Below are 22,053 nucleotides of genomic sequence, written 5' to 3'. Positions count from 1 at the left end.
TCAAAGAATCTTGTGGGAAACATTAAAAAGCATAAAGATACAATACAGCGCTATAACGAATATACAAGAAATAGACTGCATGATATGGGGTTATAAGCCCATATAAGTACAGTGGTATCACAGAACTACAACGGTAAGGTGGATATCACAATGTGGGTAATGCTTTTGTTGACGCACAATGAGTTACAGCAGTCCGGTGTCTTTCGGGTTACAGACATTAAAACAGGTGTAAGACAGGAGATCGTTATTTTGAAAGTAGACCTGAATCTACATTAGTTAGAATTTCAATTCGCCGCTTGTTAGACTTTTATAAATTCTATTAATAATTTGTTACTGTGCCTAGATTTGGTCTTCACACCATGCACGCTTTTTTGTAGAAATTGTGCTTTGTTGTGTTCCTGATATACCTGTAACACACTGCACTTCACTTCAAACCCGGCGCAAACGTGTTGGGCCAGTCAGCACCAGTTCGCGACCGGGACTCTTAGGACGCCTAATTATACACCTCTCAACATGGGGTTAGAGGATGTTATGCGAGTTAATGCAGAGAGAAACAAACGCGTGACAGACTCGTGCTCAGACCACAAGGTAGGTCCGTCACATATGCAAATTGACTGTTCTCCAATTCATTAAACATTTTGTATAACTGCTCCCCAGCAATACAGAAACATGTGTCTTTATTGGATTCGCAAAGGTCAGATGAGACTATTAAAGCACCCTCCATAATAAGTAACACACCTAATGCTAGTGCACTCTCATTAAGCAGTTTAAATTTGGCCAATCAAACGCAAACAATCATCCAACACTTTCCGGCCGTTTCCGGTGCCGCAACACTTCATGACAAGGAAAAAACTATTTTGCTCATATTACCCCATACTCGGGTCATCAAACCAGTTTCAGAGCTGCGTTGTATGCTCATAAATCCCCGCTCCCTAGTTAAACATGTGACAGAGATCTTTAACTATATAGAGACTAATAATCTCGATCTCTGCGCTCTGACAGAGACTTGGGGCTCTAACGTCTCCTCCCCATCTCTCAACTTGGCTATACTAACAGGCTACACAATGATTCGAAGAGACAGGATTGAAGGAGGAGGAGGAGGAGGTGTAGCCTTCATTTTGCAGGCATCCCACTCTGTTTGAGAAACCCCAGTATTCACGCTTGACGGCATTGACTCTGTTCATATAAAAATAGGGATGAATGTAGAGTCTACCATTAATATCATTATAATATACCGCCCACCAGCCATAAAATCAAACTTAGCTGAGGCCGTTAGTACCTATTTATTGCCTCAGATGAAACCAGCTTCCCAATTTATAATTCTGGGTGATTTCAATTACTGGTTAGGCGTCGACTCCGATCTGTCTGCTAAGGAATTTCAACAGTCCTTAGAAAACCTAGGATTCGTACAGCATTTGCCAACTTCCATCCACAAATTGGGTCATACTCTTGACTGGTTAGCAACTTTTAATACTACCTGTAGCGATGTTAGCACCAGTCCCTGTCCCTGATCACTTTTTTGTGCACTTCTTATTAAATGGGCCGTTCCCATTGAAAACAACAAAAAAACAACCTAACCTTATGCTGCGGAATTTAAAACACATTACGGTCGAAAATATCGAACCCATGCTTAACAATTCTTTGAACATTCGAACATAATATGTCCTCGCAGAATATGGCTGTCCTCCTTATTAATAACTTGGTCAGCATATCAGAGAAGCTTGCTCCACTAAAGTTAAAATGATAAATAAAGAAGAGAATAAAAGTAAGAACTGGTTCTCAGAAGAACTTAAAATTAAAAAAACAGCGTCTATTAAAGCATTTTTTGCTTTGAAACAGGAATCAAATCTAGGCCTTTTAGCTAGCTATGAGAATATAGTAAAAGATTATAAAAATGCTATTCTAGAAGCTAAAAGAAATTTCCATAATTATCGCATTAGTAATGCTAAATCAGATACCAGGGGAATATTCAAGATCCTAAAGGAACAGGAGATTACTCCCGCTCCTTCAGGCCCCCTTGCAAAAAATGACAAACAATGGTGCAAACTTATTCAAGACAGATTACACAACAAGTTGCACAAAATTCAGACAGCAATGCTTGAAAAAAAGTTGATGCTATTTCCGCCATCAAGGAATCAACTAAACACCACACCTGCGATCCTGCAGTCCCTCAGTTCAATTTTCATCCAATATTAGAGAATGAACTAACTAAAATCATTGAACGGCTGAAATCCTCTCATTGCAGAGGAGATGCATATTCATCTATGATCATTAAAAAGTGCTCCCCACATCTTCTCAAGCAGTGGGCATTTTCATAAATGCCTCCTTGAAGGAGGGAAAGGTTCCTGACAAGTTAAAATTTACAATGGTTACTACCATTCTTAAGAAACCTGGGTTGGCTAGGGATAACCCACTTAACTTTCGGCCCATATCTAATACGCCATTTCTACTTAAAATACTTGACCGGGTTGCCTATATTCAGATTGCAGAGCATCTGGACCAACATCCCATCCTCCACTCTCATCAGTCAGGTTTTAGGAAACAATATGGTACAGAGACCTCACTTTTGGAGTTGAAATTCAAACTCCTAGCCCAGGTGTCTCTTGTCATCTCTCTAGATCAATTAGCAGCTTTCGATTTAATCGAACATACCATCCCAATTCCCAGACTGAGTGAGGTTGCTAATTTCTCCGATACTGCACATCTTGGATTGCGTCTTTTCTCGAACATAGAAGCAGCAGGGTGTGCTCTGATTTAGCTGAAGCAACACCATTGCCTGTACTATATGGCGTCCCACAAGGCGCCAGCACCTCGCTGTGTCTAGATGATCTCTTCATGGCCCCCTTCTTCTTTATTTTAGAAGAGGAGGGGGTTGTGTTTTCAAACTATGCAGATGACACTCAATGTGTAATCCCCCTAACCGGGTACAACGAGAAGGACGAGCTGGAACTGAATAGAATTTTTTCACTAAATGAAAAGTGGATGCTGGACAACTACCTTGATCTCAACCGGAGTTCCGGACTCAGATATTCCCCAATCTGAATGTCCCTCTATGTATTCTATGTACAACTTGTCTGCGCCTTCATGCCTGCGGGTCTATAGTGCGCATTATAAATTCAATGTAATGTAATTTAAGGCTGATTTGAGGTCAACAGGTAATGACCAAGTGCAACCATGCGGCAGAAGTTCTCGTTGTTACAGGTCAGTGTTGCAGAGCAGTGAATATGAATCATGAAGGAATGAGAAAGGCTAGTTGGGTAATATGTTAAGACTTCTACATTAGCCATTCTGTTCGTGGAGGCAGAGTTATACTTTCTTTTGAAAAATGTTGAGGTTGCGTTTTCTTTTTACGAGGTGAATGGAGATTGCTCCAGTGTTTCGGGCCTAACACTGCAAACAATCTCCCTCTGTCTTTCAGTCTTTTGAACCTGGGTAATGTAAGGTTGTTACCCTGTGGCCTTGTACTCTTAATCTGGCTGGTAGATATTAGTATGTGTGGGTTCAGCAATTTAGAAGATTCAGACAGTAATGCGGTTGCCTTTGCGCATGATTCCTTTCTCAAGAGAGCCATTTGAGGCCTTCAGGCTTGGTGAGATATGGTCCCAGGTCTTTTGTCCCAGAAGATGTGTTACTGATTTATTTTGGAAAAGTTGCAATTGGCTTACTTGTTTTTTTTATTTTTTATTTAGCCCTAGACAGCGGTTACTAGAGTAGCCCAGGTGCTCTGGTAACAAGAGCACTTTGATTTTAGTGCCATTTCCAAGTAAGGAAAATATCTATAAATATCTAGCTATAAACAGAGGTGGAAGTGGGATTGTTGGGACAAATAGTCCACATAGGTTGTAGTGAAAGTTTGGTATGACAAATGATGCTTAGGTGTTGTACCCAATAAGGGATGGACATTTGAATTGTAATGTTGTGCGTGGCCGGATTCCAAAAAAAGATAATCTTCGAGGTATTAAGGGAAAGGTTATGTTATATGGAACAAGCCTGATTTTTCAGGAGTAGTTCAGTAAATTAAGAGTTGCTGTTAACGGGTTACAGATTAAAATCATGTGACCCATCAGCACATAATTGGAAAGAGTTTGGGACATTTTCAATAATGTCTATTAGGGGTCTTTTTTTCTTCTTTTTTTATTCTTACGGTTGTATAAAATACAACCTTCAAACATATAAAAGATACATTTATATATTACAAGTTTAAAATCACATCATACAGAAAAAAAAGGTTCTTCAGTTTGAAAACAAACATATTTAATACACAATAAAAGTACATCATGAATAGGTTATAGGCTATTCAACTTAAAATTAAACACAGTGCAGGAAGTTCTAAACATGTAATTGCTGCTAAAAGGACATATATTTGTCATCCATTAAAAATAGCTGCCCAAAGCTCTTCCAATGTTAAACTCTTTTGTTCTTTAAAAAGAAGGTGAAGGTAGAGATTTCGAAGGTCTAGTAATGCCGGACATTCTACCATGATATGTTTTATTGATCCTAGACATATAGGGTTGTTGCAATGCCTGCAAATTCTATCCATAAAGTAAGCTTTTGTTCTTATTCCCCAGAAATCTTTGGCAGGATATTGATTCATCATTAATCTTAAGAACATGTTTCTGTATTTCGGGCTAAGAGATTTGATCAAATATTGTTCAGTTTCGTCCAGTGACTTTAAAACCAAATTATTTTCACCAAACCATTGCCAACGCTCGCAAAGATCTCTTGTTTCTATCCAATCATAAAACCATCATTTATATTAAGTTTGAGTTGTATTCAACATCAACATCTTTCATTATTCCAGCCTTTTCCATTACTTGGGAGTGGGACTGTCATCCATGGTTTTACAAGATTATCTAGAGATGGAATGATGGGTTTGCTCAAGTGAGACTGTAACAGACATTTTCTGTACAATGATATCAATTTCCACAACACAACTACAATACAACTATATGCAGGGATAGCAGACCTAATACATGTCTAATGATTCCCATACGTTGGCTTGAGGGCAATAATAGTACCTTCATCCAGAACATCCAATCTAATCCCAAATAGGGTCTAGCTTCTGCTCCATATGCTATTATGGGGATGACTTTCTGCGTAAAATAGATAAGTGGGTTGTATGTATCCGTCAACCTATTGTATAGGGATATTGTTAATCTTCCATATGAATTTCCTAGTATATTTATGTTTGGCCTCCCCCATGACTAGAATTTTTGTCTTTTCCAGATTGACAGATTATTCTTATCTGTGTAGTTTCCTAAGGCTAATGGGAGTTTTTGTATGCCAATGATGGTTTTTGAAAGGAGCATCAACTCATCGGCATAGAGTAACCATGGGAAAGGGGCTAATCCCAATCTAGGTGAATAAGAGGTAAATACTTTAAGATGGGTACCTAGGTCATGGATAAAAAAGTAAAGGGAGTGGCAGCTAATATGCAGCCTTGCTTCAAACCTTTGTGTGTTTTAATTCGGCTGAACAGTAGGCCTTCAAAAGATCATCTAATTTGTATCTATGTGTACCGAGTAAAACCGGCCGATAAGAGCTAAAATGTACTGTGGACATCCTTTTTCTAGTTTCTCAAATAATTGGTGTCTAGAGACACTAACGCGGGTTTAAAATCTATCAAAGCCATATAGAGTGGTTGATTTGTTTCATAGCTTTAGGGGTCTAATATACATATTAAATAGTCATGGGATGAGGATAGCCGCGTAGGAGACCGCACTATGAGGGTAAATTGACTGAGTTGAAGACCCCTACTTTCACCCTCAAGGTGAGATTGTCTAGTTAGCAGGCGATCCAAAGCCTTACCATCTATTCCCATCTGTATTTTTAATCTTTGTATTGGCATGAAAACGAATGTAAGCAGCTGCTAAAAACAGACTCTTTTTCACGAACTAGGAGATTCTGCGCACTGTGATGGGCTAGTTGGGTGGCAGCTATCATTTCCAGTATTTTAGCAATTAATTAAATGTTAGATATTGATCTGTAATTCTCAGGTATCTCAGGGTCAGTGCTCAGTATTATTATACGTAGTTTTATAGTTTTAGACTTAAGGCAATTCAGGATGCTACCCGATGTTAATTGGATGTTACAGAGCTCCATCTGTGGTTCTGCCTGATTAACTAGGTCTTCCTTGATCAAGGTGGGTGAGCATGGACTGCATTGTTCAGCAAAATGGTATGTTTCATTGTCATTTTGATCAGGTCCTCAGTTTTGATAGAGTTGAACTCTAGAAACATAGGCAGGTGGCCTTGGTGAAGGGTGGCTGTCCAGTTTGATTGTTTTTAGTCATCAATGTTATATATTAAATTTGGTGGTTTCATTCATAAAGGCCTTGTCAAGTGTATTAGCCATGTCATCTGAGAGTTTGGGTCGATTACTAATTTGCTGAGGGTGCATTAACTCATTGTAAGTTTTGAAGAGGCCTTTATAGTCTTGCATTGTGCAGTAGAAATGTGTTTAAGTTTCAATTTCTTTTTCATACAATGGTCCCATGATAGCCCTTGTTAGGAATTTTGCATGCAGGTTTCTCATTGAGAGACTCCCATTGTATCCATGTATGTTCTAGGGGTAACGGTTGTTACTTCAAGTGTTTTTTAAAGTAATTTGCAACGAAAAAAATAACTTTGAAAAACTAATCGAGATATATAGAGGTTAGAGGGGATAATACTATAGGGAAGGTAGAGGTTGGGGGCGGAGGGGCGCCGTACAAATCTTAATTCCTTGTGTTTTATCGAAGTAATTTCTTTGAAATAAATTACTTCCAAAAAACTGTTGCCGATGTAAGGACATAGAACCATTCTAGGTGTCTTCCTGCACTTTTGAAGAAGGTAAGTTTGCCATTGAACCATTTGTTGCTGTTCTAACATTTCTGTTTATTTGGACCAATATGGTCAAACGTCTTGGTGATTTCTACATTCAGATTTTATAATAAATTGTTGGGTTTGTTAGGGCTTGTAAAATCTACTAGTCCACTCGTATTGGCAGGAGATTCTTGAAGGGGGAGTACCATTTGCATGTTACTTGACATGCCTGGTGAGTATGAGGATGTTTTAAACTTATTGTTATTCGACATTTACTGCAAACAAGCTATGTTTGCAGTAAAAGGCAAATAACCGTTTCACTGTGGCAAGGCTGGCCTTTGGGTGGCATCATTGCATCAAATATGAAGTAACCTTATGGTGACATGCACCATTTTATATAAAGCACTGGTAAATATTGTGTCACCCGGCACCATAGGGCAAGTAAACTTCTCTTAAGTCGAGTATGTAAACTATGGAACGTGCCCCCACAGCTTTGGTGGGATTTTTAAGAATTTGTGAGGCTCGATTGTTAATGGCATTCTTTTCCTTCTTGGGCATGGTGAAAATGCCCCTCACTGCTTAAAGTCAACCACAGTCAAATGTAATCAGTCTCCAAAACATTTTCTGGACATATGCGGATGGCACCAAGATGTACCTTATGCTTAAAATGTTTTTTTTGGTGCCACATAACTAACCTTTTACTGAAGGTAGAACTGAGCCATACTAGTTTAAGTTTATTTCTCCAACACCCCAAAGTACCCAGTGGGCAGACAGTTTAGGTTAGAAAACAATGAATTCTGAAATACACCCTTCCTACAGACTGTCATTACAGGGTCTGGAGACAGCATTGCAGTAATTACTGCACTGATTCCCAGGTTCTCTTTGGCAAAAAAAAGATATTTCAGGATCCAACAACAACAGCACTGTTGCTTATGGGACATGTGCTGTTTCTGACACAAACAGATCAGCCTGCAGCCAAACAATTCCAATCAATCCTGTAGTGTTGGCCACCCATGTACATCCCTGGCTAAAAGCAAACATTGTTTTCCTAAATGTTACAAAAACCTTCATTCTTCCAATTGAGGCACAAACCCTGCAACAAAATCCACTTTGCCTGGCCAGTGTCCCTATAGCAGCACAAGTGCTGAAGCGCAAAATTTAAGGGCAACGGTGGTCTACACTCCACCCTTCAAATCTCACACCCATAATCATTGCAAGACAAGGTTTCCATCTTCTTGCAAGGGGAGGTGTGCTCACTCTATGTTCCTGGACCAGAAGGCTAACCTTCCCAGGAAGTTAGTGCGCTGGAGATTAGATTATGTACTCTGGATGTTGCTTTCCTAGCAGAAGAATAAAAAACGAGTACAAAACAAGGACAGCCATTTCTAAGGTCTAGAAAATTCACCCCCTTTTTACATGCTACTTGGGTACTGTTTTGGTCTACTATGAGATCGAAAGCCTAAACTGTACACTGATGTGAGGCCACTGCAATTTTCACTTTTCGCAGACTGGTTTACCAACCCTTTCCTCTTAAGGGGTCCTCATCCAAGGCTTCATTTGAGATGTGAATCCCTTAAAGGGCCAAAGCCTGTAGCATAAGTAGTCTGTGGCCCGAGGGGTAAGGCCCACTCCTTTTCGCCAGAGCGCAACCCTCTACATTTCATGCAGGGAGAGGTATGCGGAGGGACAGCTTCAGTTACACCCATAATACTGCTCACAGTGTGCACATAAATTAACACACTTAGGAACAACAGAGATATAGAACAGTACACGAGGGAAATATACCCCAAAATCACAATCCGACAAAGGTCTCTACCAGCAGCGCAGATCCCTTTTAGGTACACTTAAATGATCACACCTATGTATGTGCCTCCCTGGGTTAAATGGAGCCTGGCACACGATTAAACACATATTGTTGGGCAATATGTGTTGCTTCTCTAACTGCAGGATGTTCATTCGACAATGTGCATGCACAAAGAAGAGTTTCACATCCGTAATAAGAGATGCTTCCAACTCATGTAGCCGAGCAGTGACATTTTCCATCCAATATATTTCCCTTTCAGATGGCATGCGTTCCCTCTTCCAATCATTAACCAGACAGTCTCAGGATGCTACTAACATAAAATGGGCCGTGTGTGGAAAAGGCCCACAACCCCTCTAATCTGAAAGGGCTTTTTAAAAATTGCATTAGCAGTTTTCCAGATTTTACGGCACTATGCACAGTAAGCTACTTGCATTTGTCAAACAAGGACAGCAAACATGTGACTATCATGGATGCTCTACTGTGGTGTGTTTACCTCTGAAAATAGTTCAACCCTCAGGATAGTTTGCAAAACACAAGTTGCACCACGTCAGTTATGAAGAAATATACCAGTCCTGGCTCACATCATATTGCATTATGGTATAAGTAGTCTTAGCATTTAGGACACTAGAAGGATTGCAACATGTAATGTGCGCAAACACTAGGACTCATAAAACATGATTTGAGAGCTTTGTTTCAGAATATTTTTAAGAAATGAGTTTGCATGAAGTAGTGATGCTAGATGTGGAGAGTGGTTTTCCACTTTCTTGATTTAGCTGGCTTTAGAATGATCATATTCAGCAGTTACTGTTGTGCAGCAGAAGACAAACCATGTGCTTTTGTAAATGAAGTGGGTTGCAATATATGTACATATACAGAGATCTTTGTGCATCCTGCATGGACGTGTTTGAATTGTGGAATGGCAGTCTCTTTCGTTAAATTTTACACAGTGGATGAAAGCAGTGCCATTTGGTTGGGTGATAGTAATGGTTTTTATTATGACACTGCTGGTATGCAATGTGGTGATGTGAATTTTAGTCCTTGGCCAATAAGCTTTTGACTGTAATGGCATTGTCAGATTAAGGCTTGGAAGCAAAAGGGGATGACTGGTTAGTCAGTTGCAGGTCCAGATTCCCATTTGACACTGATCATTTGAGATATTGCATCCCCCTCAAACCCGTCATGCTGGATACATCCCACGTTTATTGGGTTCTCTGCACCCCGAGAAGAAGCAACCATGACTTGAGAATGGACCATTGAAGTTAAAATTCGTGGGAACGTTTGCTTATTAGGGTGAATGTTGGAGTGAGTCACTGCAATTATCACATCTTAGTTCAAAGCCCTTTACATCTCCAGTTAGCGATCTACAAATCCTAAACAACAGTGAATCACTAAGCAAACACTATTTTTAAAGTACTTAGTTTGTTTCTATAATGTCTGCATGTTAGAGATGCACAAATAGTTTGTAAGTGTGCCACTTCAAATTTGTTGTCACCCCACATACAAGAAAAAAGCTCATAACACGATGCATGCCATTCATAAACCAGCTCTACAAGACAGCATCCTTATCACACAGTTTATTTTGCTGTGTCTCTTTAAAATAGAATAGTAAAACTCAGAGGATTTGGAACAAAAGGGGCATTTGGTTTAATTGTGCAATTTCACTTGTTAGTTAAAAGTATGCAATAGCCTTTAAATGCTGAAGCCAGGTTAGAGGGATCAGGAAAAAGCAAACTCTTTGATAAAAATACATATATATCTCCTTTAGTTTGTGTAGAGCCCTGCTTTATGGCCACATGCATATAGTGCAGGCCTACCATGTAAGGGTATACAGGGTCTATGCCACCATCTAAGCCTTTCAGAGTTTGCGTTGCGCAAAGACGCCTTGGTCCTTGTGAGAGTTGGCTTGCACAGTCAGTTTTGTGAGCTCCAGTGGAGGGTGGCATGTCTTGAGAATCATAGCAGAATACATTCTGCTCTACATTGAAAATGTCAGTTGCTGGGAACCCTTGTATAAATCCGGCACCGAATCAAACAGCTGGACATAGTTCCCGCTGAGAAAGTGAGTGGTATAAGGATGTTGCCTTATGAGGTCATGGCTGGGGCCTGTCTCAAAGCGAGAACTATAGTTGCCAGAATTGTATGCGTCCTGTTTGTAGAGTGTCTAAATTCAATCCTTAATTCACACCCATAGATAAATCCAGGAGTAAGCCAATGAAAAGGTGAATGTGTCATCCCACTGTAATTGGCTGCAGCCATGACATTGGTAGTGGAGAGAACCACTCTGCACTCAAGCTTCTATTCCATCTGAGGTTGTGATTCCTTATGTTATGAAGCCTGAAAATGAGTCCCAACCCACAAAAGACACCAACCCAAACAGGAATCATTTGAAATCTTTGTCGGACCATGCACTCTTCAAAGACCCGATCCGACAGTGGATCTCTGCCTGTGAGTCACCAGACTTCAAGTGAACACAGTGAACTAAGGAACCAGCATCCCATCTCTTGACCTGGAGGGTATAGCATACGGAGTAGCCCTAAAGACTCCCCTGTTTCTGGAAGCCTTGCTGCTCGACCCAGCACTCACCCAACACGACAACACGGAAGCACTTGGCACCAAGCACAAACAACCAGCAGAACTAGAGGCCCATGGTTGCTAACCAGGACAAAGAGTACTGCAAGTATAACAAATAACTAGAAAGTAATGTCTGCACTCTGAAGACCATTTCTTACATGAACTGCCTTAACTGGGAACATTCTTCTATACAGGCAGAGGTTGTGCGCCTTCATTGAACCAACAGCTGAAACATACCCCAGCTCCAGTAATTTGCTCCTCTTTGATAGATCATCACTAGTGGCATCCCAACAGTCCTCCTTTACTGCAGATCCTATTCATAGAAGTACCACCACAGATATCTCACCATGCCTTAATCCAGACATCATCAATCAATTATGATAAACAGTCGAAGATACCCAAACCATGATGTTTGAAATATTCTGATTGCCTCTGGAAATTATGATATTTAACATCGAGCCCCATTCAGTCCTTACCGGTAACCCTCATAACCAAGATCGCTATCTAGTTTAGCCAATTGGAGCCGGTCCATCTCTGCGTCTCTTATGAGATATTAAATACAGTCAACCCTATACTAGTCCATAGCCTGTGCCCGAACGGTCAACCTTTGCACCAAAAGGATCCGATTGACTTTTAAGTTCACTGTTAACCCTAATAAGGAGGTCCTACTGAATGCTCCAAGAGACATTTACAAACGTTATTATTAATCTACACCAATCACTGATTCAATTTCCTACCTTTAAAAAGATGTGTTGAATTTTTGATGCTCTCTGTGTGAGCATCACTGTTTCACTGTAATCTTGGCTGCCATGCCCCTTCCTGGGAGTTGATGTGGGCTCCTAAAACCACTGATTAAAGAGCCAGATTTACTACATTTAGGAACAAACCCCCTCAATCTCAACTAAGGTCTGAAATAACCATTGCTAACATTTGCAATCCTTTACCATATTCCACAACAAACAGACCTGTGAATTACTTTGGAAAGGCATTTCCTAGAAGGGAGATGCAAGCATTCCCACGTAGGAAGCAAACCCCTTTCAGGTTCAAGGACCAGAATGCAACTGGGAGTGAAGAGCCAATGAAAGCTGCTTGATATTCTGAAAAGCTCTCTGAGCAATCGTCTTCTTCCACACATGGGACTAACCCTTCACAGTGTATTGTGTGCACTGTACAGTAGAACTCTTGTTTAAGTAGAAATACCTACATTTTTAGCCATTTGTAGGTGAAATACACCATGCTACAAACACAAAAAATACACACATAACTGAATTGTGTGACCTGGTAAGCTTGACTCAATATCCGTTGCTGGCCAGAGTCATACATCAGGATGCACTTACCATTAGGGATAAGGATTCCGCCAAGCATAGTCCCAAACACCACGACCAGGGTGAGTGCCTTGAATCTAAGAGGTGGCATGTAACCGCCAGCTGCAAAGGTGCCATCCTTCTGCTGTGGGAGAGGAGAAAAAAGAATACTGAGGGGATTGAGTTTGAAGCACCAGATAAGTAAGAAAGAAGCAGTCAGGCAAATGGGATGTATTGCAGCGAGAATGGCCCTGTCAAGATGGTGCTCTCCCTGGGAACATGAACCTGGAGATACTGCGCTACATATTATCAAAACTATACAACACTTGATCATTGATTTAACTTAAAAGAAACCACAACCAAAAGAACATATAATCTATGAAAACTAACCACCCATAATATGGAGAAAAAAAAAGATAACCCATGGAGGAAAAACAGTCTTGCGAAGGTACCTCAACGATGCAAAACTCAGAAACTAAAGACTGAACCAAGGGCATACCAGACCCTGAGAGCAAAAGTTTATAGCACTGGGCTAATTAAACAAGGCCCAATGAGAAGCCATCGTTACTAATAGACTTAGGTATATTACAAAGCGTGTCTCAGTATTTTGGTCCTGTGTCTTGTAAAGATCACATGCCGTTCATAAAGCGCACAGGCAGCCATGGCAGATAGCACAGGACACAATTATGTGCTCAGAGGGAGACTCGCCTCTGCAGCATAGCTTCAGAATTATGCAGCACTTACAACCTTCTAAAAGCTATGGAAGCCATGTAAGTAGCTCATGCTTGCGTTTTCAGAATAAACCATAGACAACAAAAAATGTGTCTCAATACATGTCTGAAATGTTTAATAGGGAGTGCGAGGACGTGTGATCATTAAAACGAACAGACACTCCTCAGGACCTGTGAGCCCACTCTAGATAGACGCTCATAACCGACTGAAAGAAGCTCAACAGCCAATTCTATTTTTCTGGCGACCTTGTGATCAACTTCTTTGCTGAGCAGGCAGTGACGAATGCCAGGACATTAGTATCATTTTTTTAATTTCTTTTCGTACTTTTGAATAGCACTCATGCAACTAGCTAGCCACTTGACCACTTACACGTAAATTGGGAGCAGGAACCTGGCATTGACACATTAACGACATAGGGCACAAACCTCTCCTGGCGCTGGAGACTCTACACTGGTAACATGCGACTGTACGTGCATCCTACTTTTTTCTGGTGTATATTCAGAGGACTATCAATGCCAGGGAAGGAAATATCAGTTCACCTTACAAAATCCAGAATTGGGCATTCAACATCTGTTTTTTATTCTTTTTTTAAAATAAAATGTTCGTGGGTTGGGTGTGAACAAGATTTGCTGGAAAAAAGAACAGTGGGGGTGATAGAAATGAACAGTCTGAAACAAAAGAAAAAACATGAATTTGAATTACAGATCACACTCTGTAATAATGGCAGTGCACTCTGCAGCAAACTTGAACGGGTCTCCCTAGGGTATGGTTTGGAATCGTCTCAGATGAGGGAGGGAGAAGGGGGGCTCGGCTTACCTGCTGCTCAAAGAGGAGTGTGTTCAAGGCCTGCCTGCATGGCAGAATCATCATGGGGAAGCCCACAGCCACCGACATCATGAAGCCGACGCGGATCATCTCGGTCACCAGGTTGAAGGGGAAGTTCATCAGCACGTTGCCAGCGATGGCGTCTGTAAAGCTAACATAGCCAAAGAAACCCACCTAAAGGGGAGGGAAAGGGGCACAAATGAAAGCCTAACTTATGCTTTTACAAAAAGAAAAGTCAAATTAAATCCAAGGAACAAACTCCAAAGCTTCCTTTCTTAAAATAATAGGTTTAAATTAAAATAACTTTTTCACTTAAAGGCTTTGTACAGCATGATGGAACAAAGCAACATGGACTTGAGTAGGAGTAAAGATATCAGGTATACACTTCCCTATAAGTCTATGACCTGGGTGGTTCTCACTCCTGTGACGAGTTTGACGACATGGCGAACAGAAGGGTCTCAGACTTTGGGTCTTTTTTTGAAGAAATCATTTAACTAAGTGTTATCAAAACTGGGTTTAAAGAATAAAGCAAAATGTTCAAATGTAAATGCTTTAGAAGTCCATCCCAATGTGAATAATGCAAAATGAAGCTGTACTTCACCTATGAAGTAAAAATGAACTCAAAAGTACTAAAATCCTAATGTAAACTCGCCTGTCACAACTAATCCTTTAATTTAAAATAAAGGTTTTCTGAATCAATAGTTCCTTGAAACAGAGTTGTCAGAATAGGTAAATCAAATGGTGCAATAAAGAATATAAACGCAAAGTCATTCCTTTGGGTGAAAAATATCGAGGGTAGAACATCAATTCAAAAGAGGTTTTCTCTTACAGTTTCTTAAAATAGACAAACAATAGGGCAAGCTTACGCAAAGCAATCAAACTGGGACCTGTAGTTGTCTTCTAGGTGTAAGACCTCTTTGGAGAGGGTTTAGCTGGAGCCTCTACTTTGGTTCTCTAACTCGATGATTCATCCCTCAAGCTCTCTTGGCTTCTTTCCTTCAGGAGTCTATCTTCTTTACAATCCTTCTATCTTTCTCGTTTGCCCCAAACAACTTCAGGGGACCTGGATTGTCGTCCCTCTCCTCTTCAGAGAATTTTTGCTTTCGCTGCGCTTCCTCTAAGGGGTCCTGCTTCTATTCTGGTCTCTCTCTACCAGGACCTTAGCAAGGTTTTGCCTTAGCCTCTTCCCAGGCTTCTCAGGCATGTCAACTCTTTCACCTTTCTGGCTTGTAGATGTACTCTCCTTCATCCAGGTTTTCTAAGCCTCTTCTCAGGCAGGTCAGCTCCTCCACCCTTTCTGTATTAGGTGGGGATGCAGGAGCACTCCCTGTCTTCCCCCTGGGTCAATCAGTTTCCTCCAGGAAGCATTGCTCCAGGGTAGTCCAGGCTCCTTGACACAGGAAGCAACTCCTCCTTCGGGATACAACTCCTCTTCGTGCAGCAGAATCTGGAGAGAAGTACAGGGAACCTGTCCCTGACTGAGTCAATTTGAAAATGAGCTGGCTCTGCATTTATAGCCAGACTCCTCAACCTGTAGGCTGCTGATTGGTGGAAAATCCTGCTTTCAGGATTGGCTGGCAGGGTGTTTCCACTCTGATCCTCCTCTGTTAAGGCTTTCTTTCTGTTGGCCAGTTGGGCTTCTAATATTTCAATTGTAGATTCACTTTATTTGCTTTTTTGTATTCTTGTTTTATCCTGCGCTGCTTTTAAATATTATTTGTCCGATCCTTGCGGCTCAGGTTTTTATTTTATTAATTTAAGTACCTCTTACATTGCACCAGTTTTCCCTGTGGGGATTTGAACCCAGGTCCTCCCATGAACTCTGGTGTTTCAAACATCCGGGACTTGTCCTGGATCTGTCCAAGGGAAAGGATGGAGCCTTTCCTCTGAGGTCCTGCAGTGTCTCTCCGCTGTCTACTCTCATCGACTTCCAACCCTTCGAATGGAGCATGCCGCCATCCCGGCTCCCGGTGTTCCAGCACAGACACAACAAGTGGTGGATGCCCATCTGTTCTCCACGTGTCATGAGCTGCGACACTGCTGCCGTCATCCTGCTCTAGCAGGTAGCGTCACTACCGCTGCCAGGCAGTCCTGGGGAGGACTCTTGTGTGGATTGTGGCACTGTGATTCACCACACTCTGTAGACCTACTTTGAAGGGTAGTCATATGGCCAACCCTACAAACTCTTTGCCAAGAGAAGTTTACTGTATATATTGCACTTTTTAAGTGATATGATATATAGTATCCAGTTAAATTTTCGTAAACACATTTTCGAAATGCCATTTTGTCAATAAAAATTTGGAATGTTTTTTATATTTTATGTTTTATTTTTGTTTCGTTAGTAAAAAAAAGAAGTGTCAACAAAAAAAACAGGGGGCTTTAGGGGAACCCCCCCATTTAAAAAATACAATTAAAAAAAAAACATTTAAAAAAAAGAATTTCGGCATTTTGGTGTCGAAAAAATGGTATTTCGAAAATGTGAAGTTCGAAAATGTCACTATAAACCATGATATATATGTGCAAACATAGACACATATGTATATATAGTGACATACATATACAGATCTACGCACACATCCATCCATGCATGCAGGTAGAGATTTATGTTGGACTGCGACTACTCCTTGGGAGATTCCTTCTCACAGCTAATCAGGTCAGCGAAACCTGCTTTCACAAAGCCTCCTCGCTGAAGTGGGCCACTGAGGAATGTGTAAAATAGCACACAAAATAAAGCAACTTGAATACTGTGGGGACATTTACCTGAGAGTGCAGCACTGTAGAACATATTGTCTGGTGTTCACAGAGCTCTGTATTTGTCTTCCATGAGACACTGTCAACCTTCATGGCGGCCGACATGCAGCCTTGATAAAATGATTGATTCAGCGCTTTTGCAGCTTTGCAGTTTTGTGTGCTGGTGTGCTTGACGAATGAGTTTGTCTTGCATGCAACACACAGGGACGTATAAAAAGATGCAGGTGGTTGATAATGCTGTTCAGATGAGAGCGCACTCTTGGACAGTAGTTCCCAAAGGTGAGGCCAAGTTACTGTGAAGAAGAGAAGTGCAGGTAATAAAAGGGATTTGTCCTGATATTTATAGCACGATCAAGTGGTGGTGTCCAGATCAGAACCCATGGCTTCTGGTTACACGAGCGACAACTTTATAACTATGCCAGAGCTCTTTCCTGAGTTGCTTGTGGTGGAAAGTCTAACTATTTGTTCTCTTTGTAAAGCGTCAAAGGTAACATCTCACACTGCATTTGTACTAAAATCCGTTCATGGAAGCAATTTACTGGGATTACTGGACTTTACTTGTTGAGTGACAGTTTCATCATCAAACTCAGAGATACCTAGTTTGACCTGATCTAGTGCTATGCACAAAGGAGACCAGAACGCAACATCTTCACGTGCTAGAAAATTGCTGCAGTTTGTTCAACAGTTAAGATGGAGTTACGGTCATGCAAGCAGATGGAGCTATGAGAAATAGAAAAACAGGCTAACGTTCCATGGAAAATGCGCGGTCTCAGAATACAATCAAAGAAAGAACCAATATCAGGAATCACACAAAGGAAGGTCACATGTTTAATCACAAAGAATGTGTCATAGCCTAAAGCTGCCTATGCTGACACGTGTTTCGACCTCTTCAAGGCACTGCTAATTTGCAAAAACAACTGAATTAGGAACAAGTAAAACATAAGTCATTGTACGCAAGACAATCAACAAGTCACGCAACAAAGCAAAAAGCAAATCAAAACACATCAAACATATGCGAGGTGGGATCATACAAATTCAATGCATGAGCAACATATTGCATCCATTGTAGAAAAATTATATTCAAAAATACACCACAACAATGGTTGGCACATGATCATCAAAAACAACCAATGAAAACGAAACAGAAAGGGGGCAAACACAGAAAAAAGCCAATTAAAATTCTGGCAAACACATGTGTAATCATTCAGATTGAACTTGAAAGTGTAATGCAAGAGTGATGATACCATGCACTGAAATAACCCATCATGTGATCAGAATTCCATATTACATGAGCCAAGTGAACCTGGATAGATGTCACATCAAATTAGTGAAATCAGTTTAGATGTTGTGGTTAAAACCACCTTAAAATATGATGCTTGCAAATATTTACATAAAATCACCCATAAATAGACATTGAAGATATCTGAAACACACATCCCATTCCTAGGCAGGGTAGATTATGGTCTAAATTGATGATAATGCCCTTAGAGTTACCCAAAATGAACCATTCCCATTTTAAGCCTTCTGGATCGAATACCGTAATGTTAGGATTTTTATATTAATACAGGTGTCAATATATTTCATAACTAATTCCGAACTAGAACATGCTTGAAACAAAAAGATAAGTGTCCACCTAAGTACATGCAAGAGTAAGAAAGTTATAGTCACCTAGTTTCAATACTGGACAAAATCGATACAAGCTGATAAGACCATAGAGAAAACAGTATGGATGAACGGGATGGCCCCAAACATCATTACAGGCCTGTAAAAGCAAACATGATAGGTATAAAATCTTGGAAGATATGCTACAAATGATATTGGGAACCGCCACCGGGACCGTCACCACTTTTTACTTCAAAGGACGTTATAGGTCAGGTATTGCGTCAGAATCAGCGTCCATCTTCTGGTACACCAAAATAACAGTAAGTATCCCAGACTGGGGTTGTGAGGCAAAATCTAACAGCAGATAGATGGGGAAGACAACCAGTCTAGTGAGATTGATATACAGCGTGATACTTCTATGACAACTGGAAGCAAGAACTATTTGCAAACTGAGGTGTACAACACTTGGACGCAACAAGGAACATGAACTTAATGTTTTCCTATGACGGATTGATCTCATTTGATTTGGTAGACCCTAGAGTGTGTATACTCCGACACAATGATGTTATAGGCTTGGTCTTCGTTCCTGTAAACTGGCCATTAATGCCGGCTTCTCCGGTATTTATGTTTCAGATTCGAGTGTCCGTGTGACAATATCTTTTGCACACTTTGAGTACTCACTATGTGTCATTTGAAGACCTCAAAGAAATGAAATGCCAGGGTTTTTTTTGTTTTTCTTTTTTATATATGGTCCCTAATGTATCCTTATCTTTATTTTTCATCTCTTCGGGCTATCAGTGTTAATACAACTTTCCAATATTGGTACTAGAATGTGTAATTTAGCATTAGATTTCCTACCTTATGCTAATTGCTTATACTGATTGTCATATCCGCAAGAATTGGGGACACCGTCCACTTTTGTAACCTCACCAGATTTTTGATTTTGTTCTCAATCCCTATTCTGCTAAAGTGCTATATTTCTTTTCTCTTTCATTTTACGTGCCATCATTATGACTTGATTGCACGCAATAATGGTATCTTCAATGCCTACTTATGGGTGATTTTAAGTAAACATTCGCAAGCATCATATTGTAAGGTGTTTTTAACCACAACATGTAAGCTGATTTCACCAATTTGATATGACATCTATCCAGGTTCACTTGGCTCATGTAATATGGAATTCTGATCACATGATGGGTTATTTCAGTGCATGGTATCACCACTCTTACATTACGCATGTAACTGTCGAGTTCAATCTGAATGATTACACCTGTGTTTGCCAGAATTGTAATGAGCTTTTGTCAGTGTTTGTCTGTCCCCTTTCTGTTTCGTTTTCATCGATTGTTTTTGAATATCATGTGCCAACCATTGTTGTGCTGTATTTTTTAATATAATATTTCTCCAATGGATGCAATATGTTGCTCATGCATTGAATATGTATGATCCCACCCTCTACCTCGCATGTTTGATGTGTTTTGATTTGCTTTATTGTGTGACTTGTCAACTGTCATGTGTACAATGACTTATGTTTTACCTGATCCTAATTCAGTTGTTTTTGCAAATTAGCCGTGCCTGGAAGACGACCTTAAGAGGTCAAAACATGTGTCAGCATAGGCAGCTTTAGGCCAAGACACATTTTTTGTGATTAAACACGCAACCTTCATTTGTGTGATTCCAAATATTGGTTCTATCTTTGATTGTGTTCTATGAGACACCGCATTTTCCATGGAACGTTAGCCTGTTTTTCTTGTTTTGATTAGGTTGGGGTAGCCTAATTTTTCCATAGGTTTGCAGCAGTCCAATTCTATATGTCCTCCATTAGTGATTGTATATGCCCTAACGCGCATTTAACGGGTACCCCGCAATCCTGTTTTTGCTATGAGAAACAGTCCTCACCATATGAAGCCACAGTTACTTGAACCAATGTCCCATAATGGTGATTAGGGACAGGGGTGAAATGGCATGGAAGACTCTTACCGTAACATAGAAGGTGGTGACAACGTGCAGGGAAGACGCAAAGATGGAGCTCATGATGTTGACGGAAGGCTCGTCCAGGCTGTCGTAGGTCGGCAAGACTTGGCTAAAGAAAAGTAGGCTTACACATTAATACAGCATTCCACACTTCAGTCTTCCTCGATCATTCATTCATCCTTTCATTTTCCACTGATCACTTCCACTGTGCACCTTTTTCCCTCATATCTTGTTCTACCATCAGGTCATTTCATGCCATAATCACTTCATCAATCTCAACAATTACTTTCCAACATGTGCCAGCCCAATCAGTCTACCTCGTCGCCCATTCGACCCTTTTTGCTATTTCAGGTTTCCAGAGGACTAGATGCTACCAGGAAAATTTAGTTTCAGCCCTGGGCTTTCATTTAACTACTAATATATTCTAGCACTTGAAATCTTGGTTTACTTCAAAATGGCACCAAATTAAAATTGCTCTTAAAAGAAATGCCACAGACTCAATGGGTCCCCGGAGACAAGAGTCAGCTGAGACATATAAATATATATAAATGGATGATTTTTATTGGTATGGTGCCACTGACACAGACTATGTCCAGAAAGTGCAGTCCACTGCAGTGGTGGCTGGTGCATTATTGCTCAGTCCCCAATTATGCATCAGTTGACGCTGTTTCCATCACGACGAGCACTCCACTGAAGAAGTTGCACCCCATAGAGAGCCAAGAGGGCATTGAACTTGGACGCTCCTCTTCTGTCTTTGTATAGGCAGTGCTGGAAGCGGTACTCATGGAGGGAAGGGTCAGTCAACTTTGCTCCCTGCGCAGCAGTGGGCCCAAGGAAAGGAGTGGATCTGAGGAACAAGGTGCAGGGCTGGTGGCGGCTCTTGAATTATTTAATTGGAAAGGCGAACATATTTACAACAAATGTGTGAGTGACTGAGCATAGTGAGGGAACACACACCAACCAAGGAGGGGGTGAGTGGGGGAATATTTTGTTGGAATAAATGGGTTAAAATGGTGCATTATACAGCACACTTACAGTGAAAAAATTGGTAAAAAAGCCATATAGTTTACAATCGAATTTGTAGGGTAACGCATGAAAATATCCAATAAATGCAAGTCTCCAACAGTGCACAGGAGCATTTCCGAACACATTTTCAAGATGCCTTTCCCACAATAAATACCAGTATAAAAATGTCATACTGACTGTAGCCATGCATTTCCATGCTGGCTGTACCTGCGCACATGCCAATATTCCCATATATGAACATACTCAAGTTTACTTTGTGCAGAATGCCATTAATGATACTATACGAAATCATGCTTGCCAATGTATGCCAGTACCTACACAGAAGAACATACACCTGTTGGCTTTGTCATTAGAAATGCCAAGAGTGAGAATTCTGAGATAATTCTCCCATGTTCCCCTCTTCGGGTAACCTCTTCAATGACTGAGACGAGGAAGAAGCAGCTGAGAGAGGTGGGCACCACTTATTCTCACCCCCATACTACTTAGAAGAGGAAGAGAAAAATATGAGTGATGCAGATTACACAATGTAAAAACCACTTTAGGACTGTGACAAAAAATAAAGGGTTAGATGGCTGTAACCATCAGGATCAGGCAGGTCACTCTAATTAGGGGACGTACTAGCCCCTGCAGGGGGCGCTCGAGGGACGTCCCACATAGTGGGGCG

General features: G+C 40.7%; 1 protein-coding gene across 4 annotated transcripts in view; it reads right to left on the bottom strand.

Annotated features, from left to right (window-relative positions):
• Positions 1-22,053, bottom strand: part of SLC38A10 (solute carrier family 38 member 10) — a 748,880-nt gene that overhangs the window by 441,907 nt on the left and 284,920 nt on the right. For all 4 annotated transcript variants that reach the window (XM_069655155.1, XM_069655156.1, XM_069655158.1 and 1 more), the window contains 3 exons: positions 20,370-20,472; positions 14,031-14,213; positions 12,516-12,627 (listed from right to left, as the gene is read on the bottom strand). In XM_069655155.1, coding sequence (XP_069511256.1) covers positions 12,516-12,627; positions 14,031-14,213; positions 20,370-20,472 — 398 coding nt within the window. The remainder of the gene's footprint in view (positions 1-12,515; positions 12,628-14,030; positions 14,214-20,369; positions 20,473-22,053) is intronic.

Source organism: Ambystoma mexicanum, chromosome 3q (genome assembly GCF_040938575.1).
Source record: "Ambystoma mexicanum isolate Mex_15411 chromosome 3q, UKY_AmexF1_1, whole genome shotgun sequence".
In the NCBI taxonomy this organism is placed as follows: domain Eukaryota; kingdom Metazoa; phylum Chordata; class Amphibia; order Caudata; family Ambystomatidae; genus Ambystoma; species Ambystoma mexicanum.
This window is presented reverse-complemented; position numbering and strand designations above follow the sequence as displayed.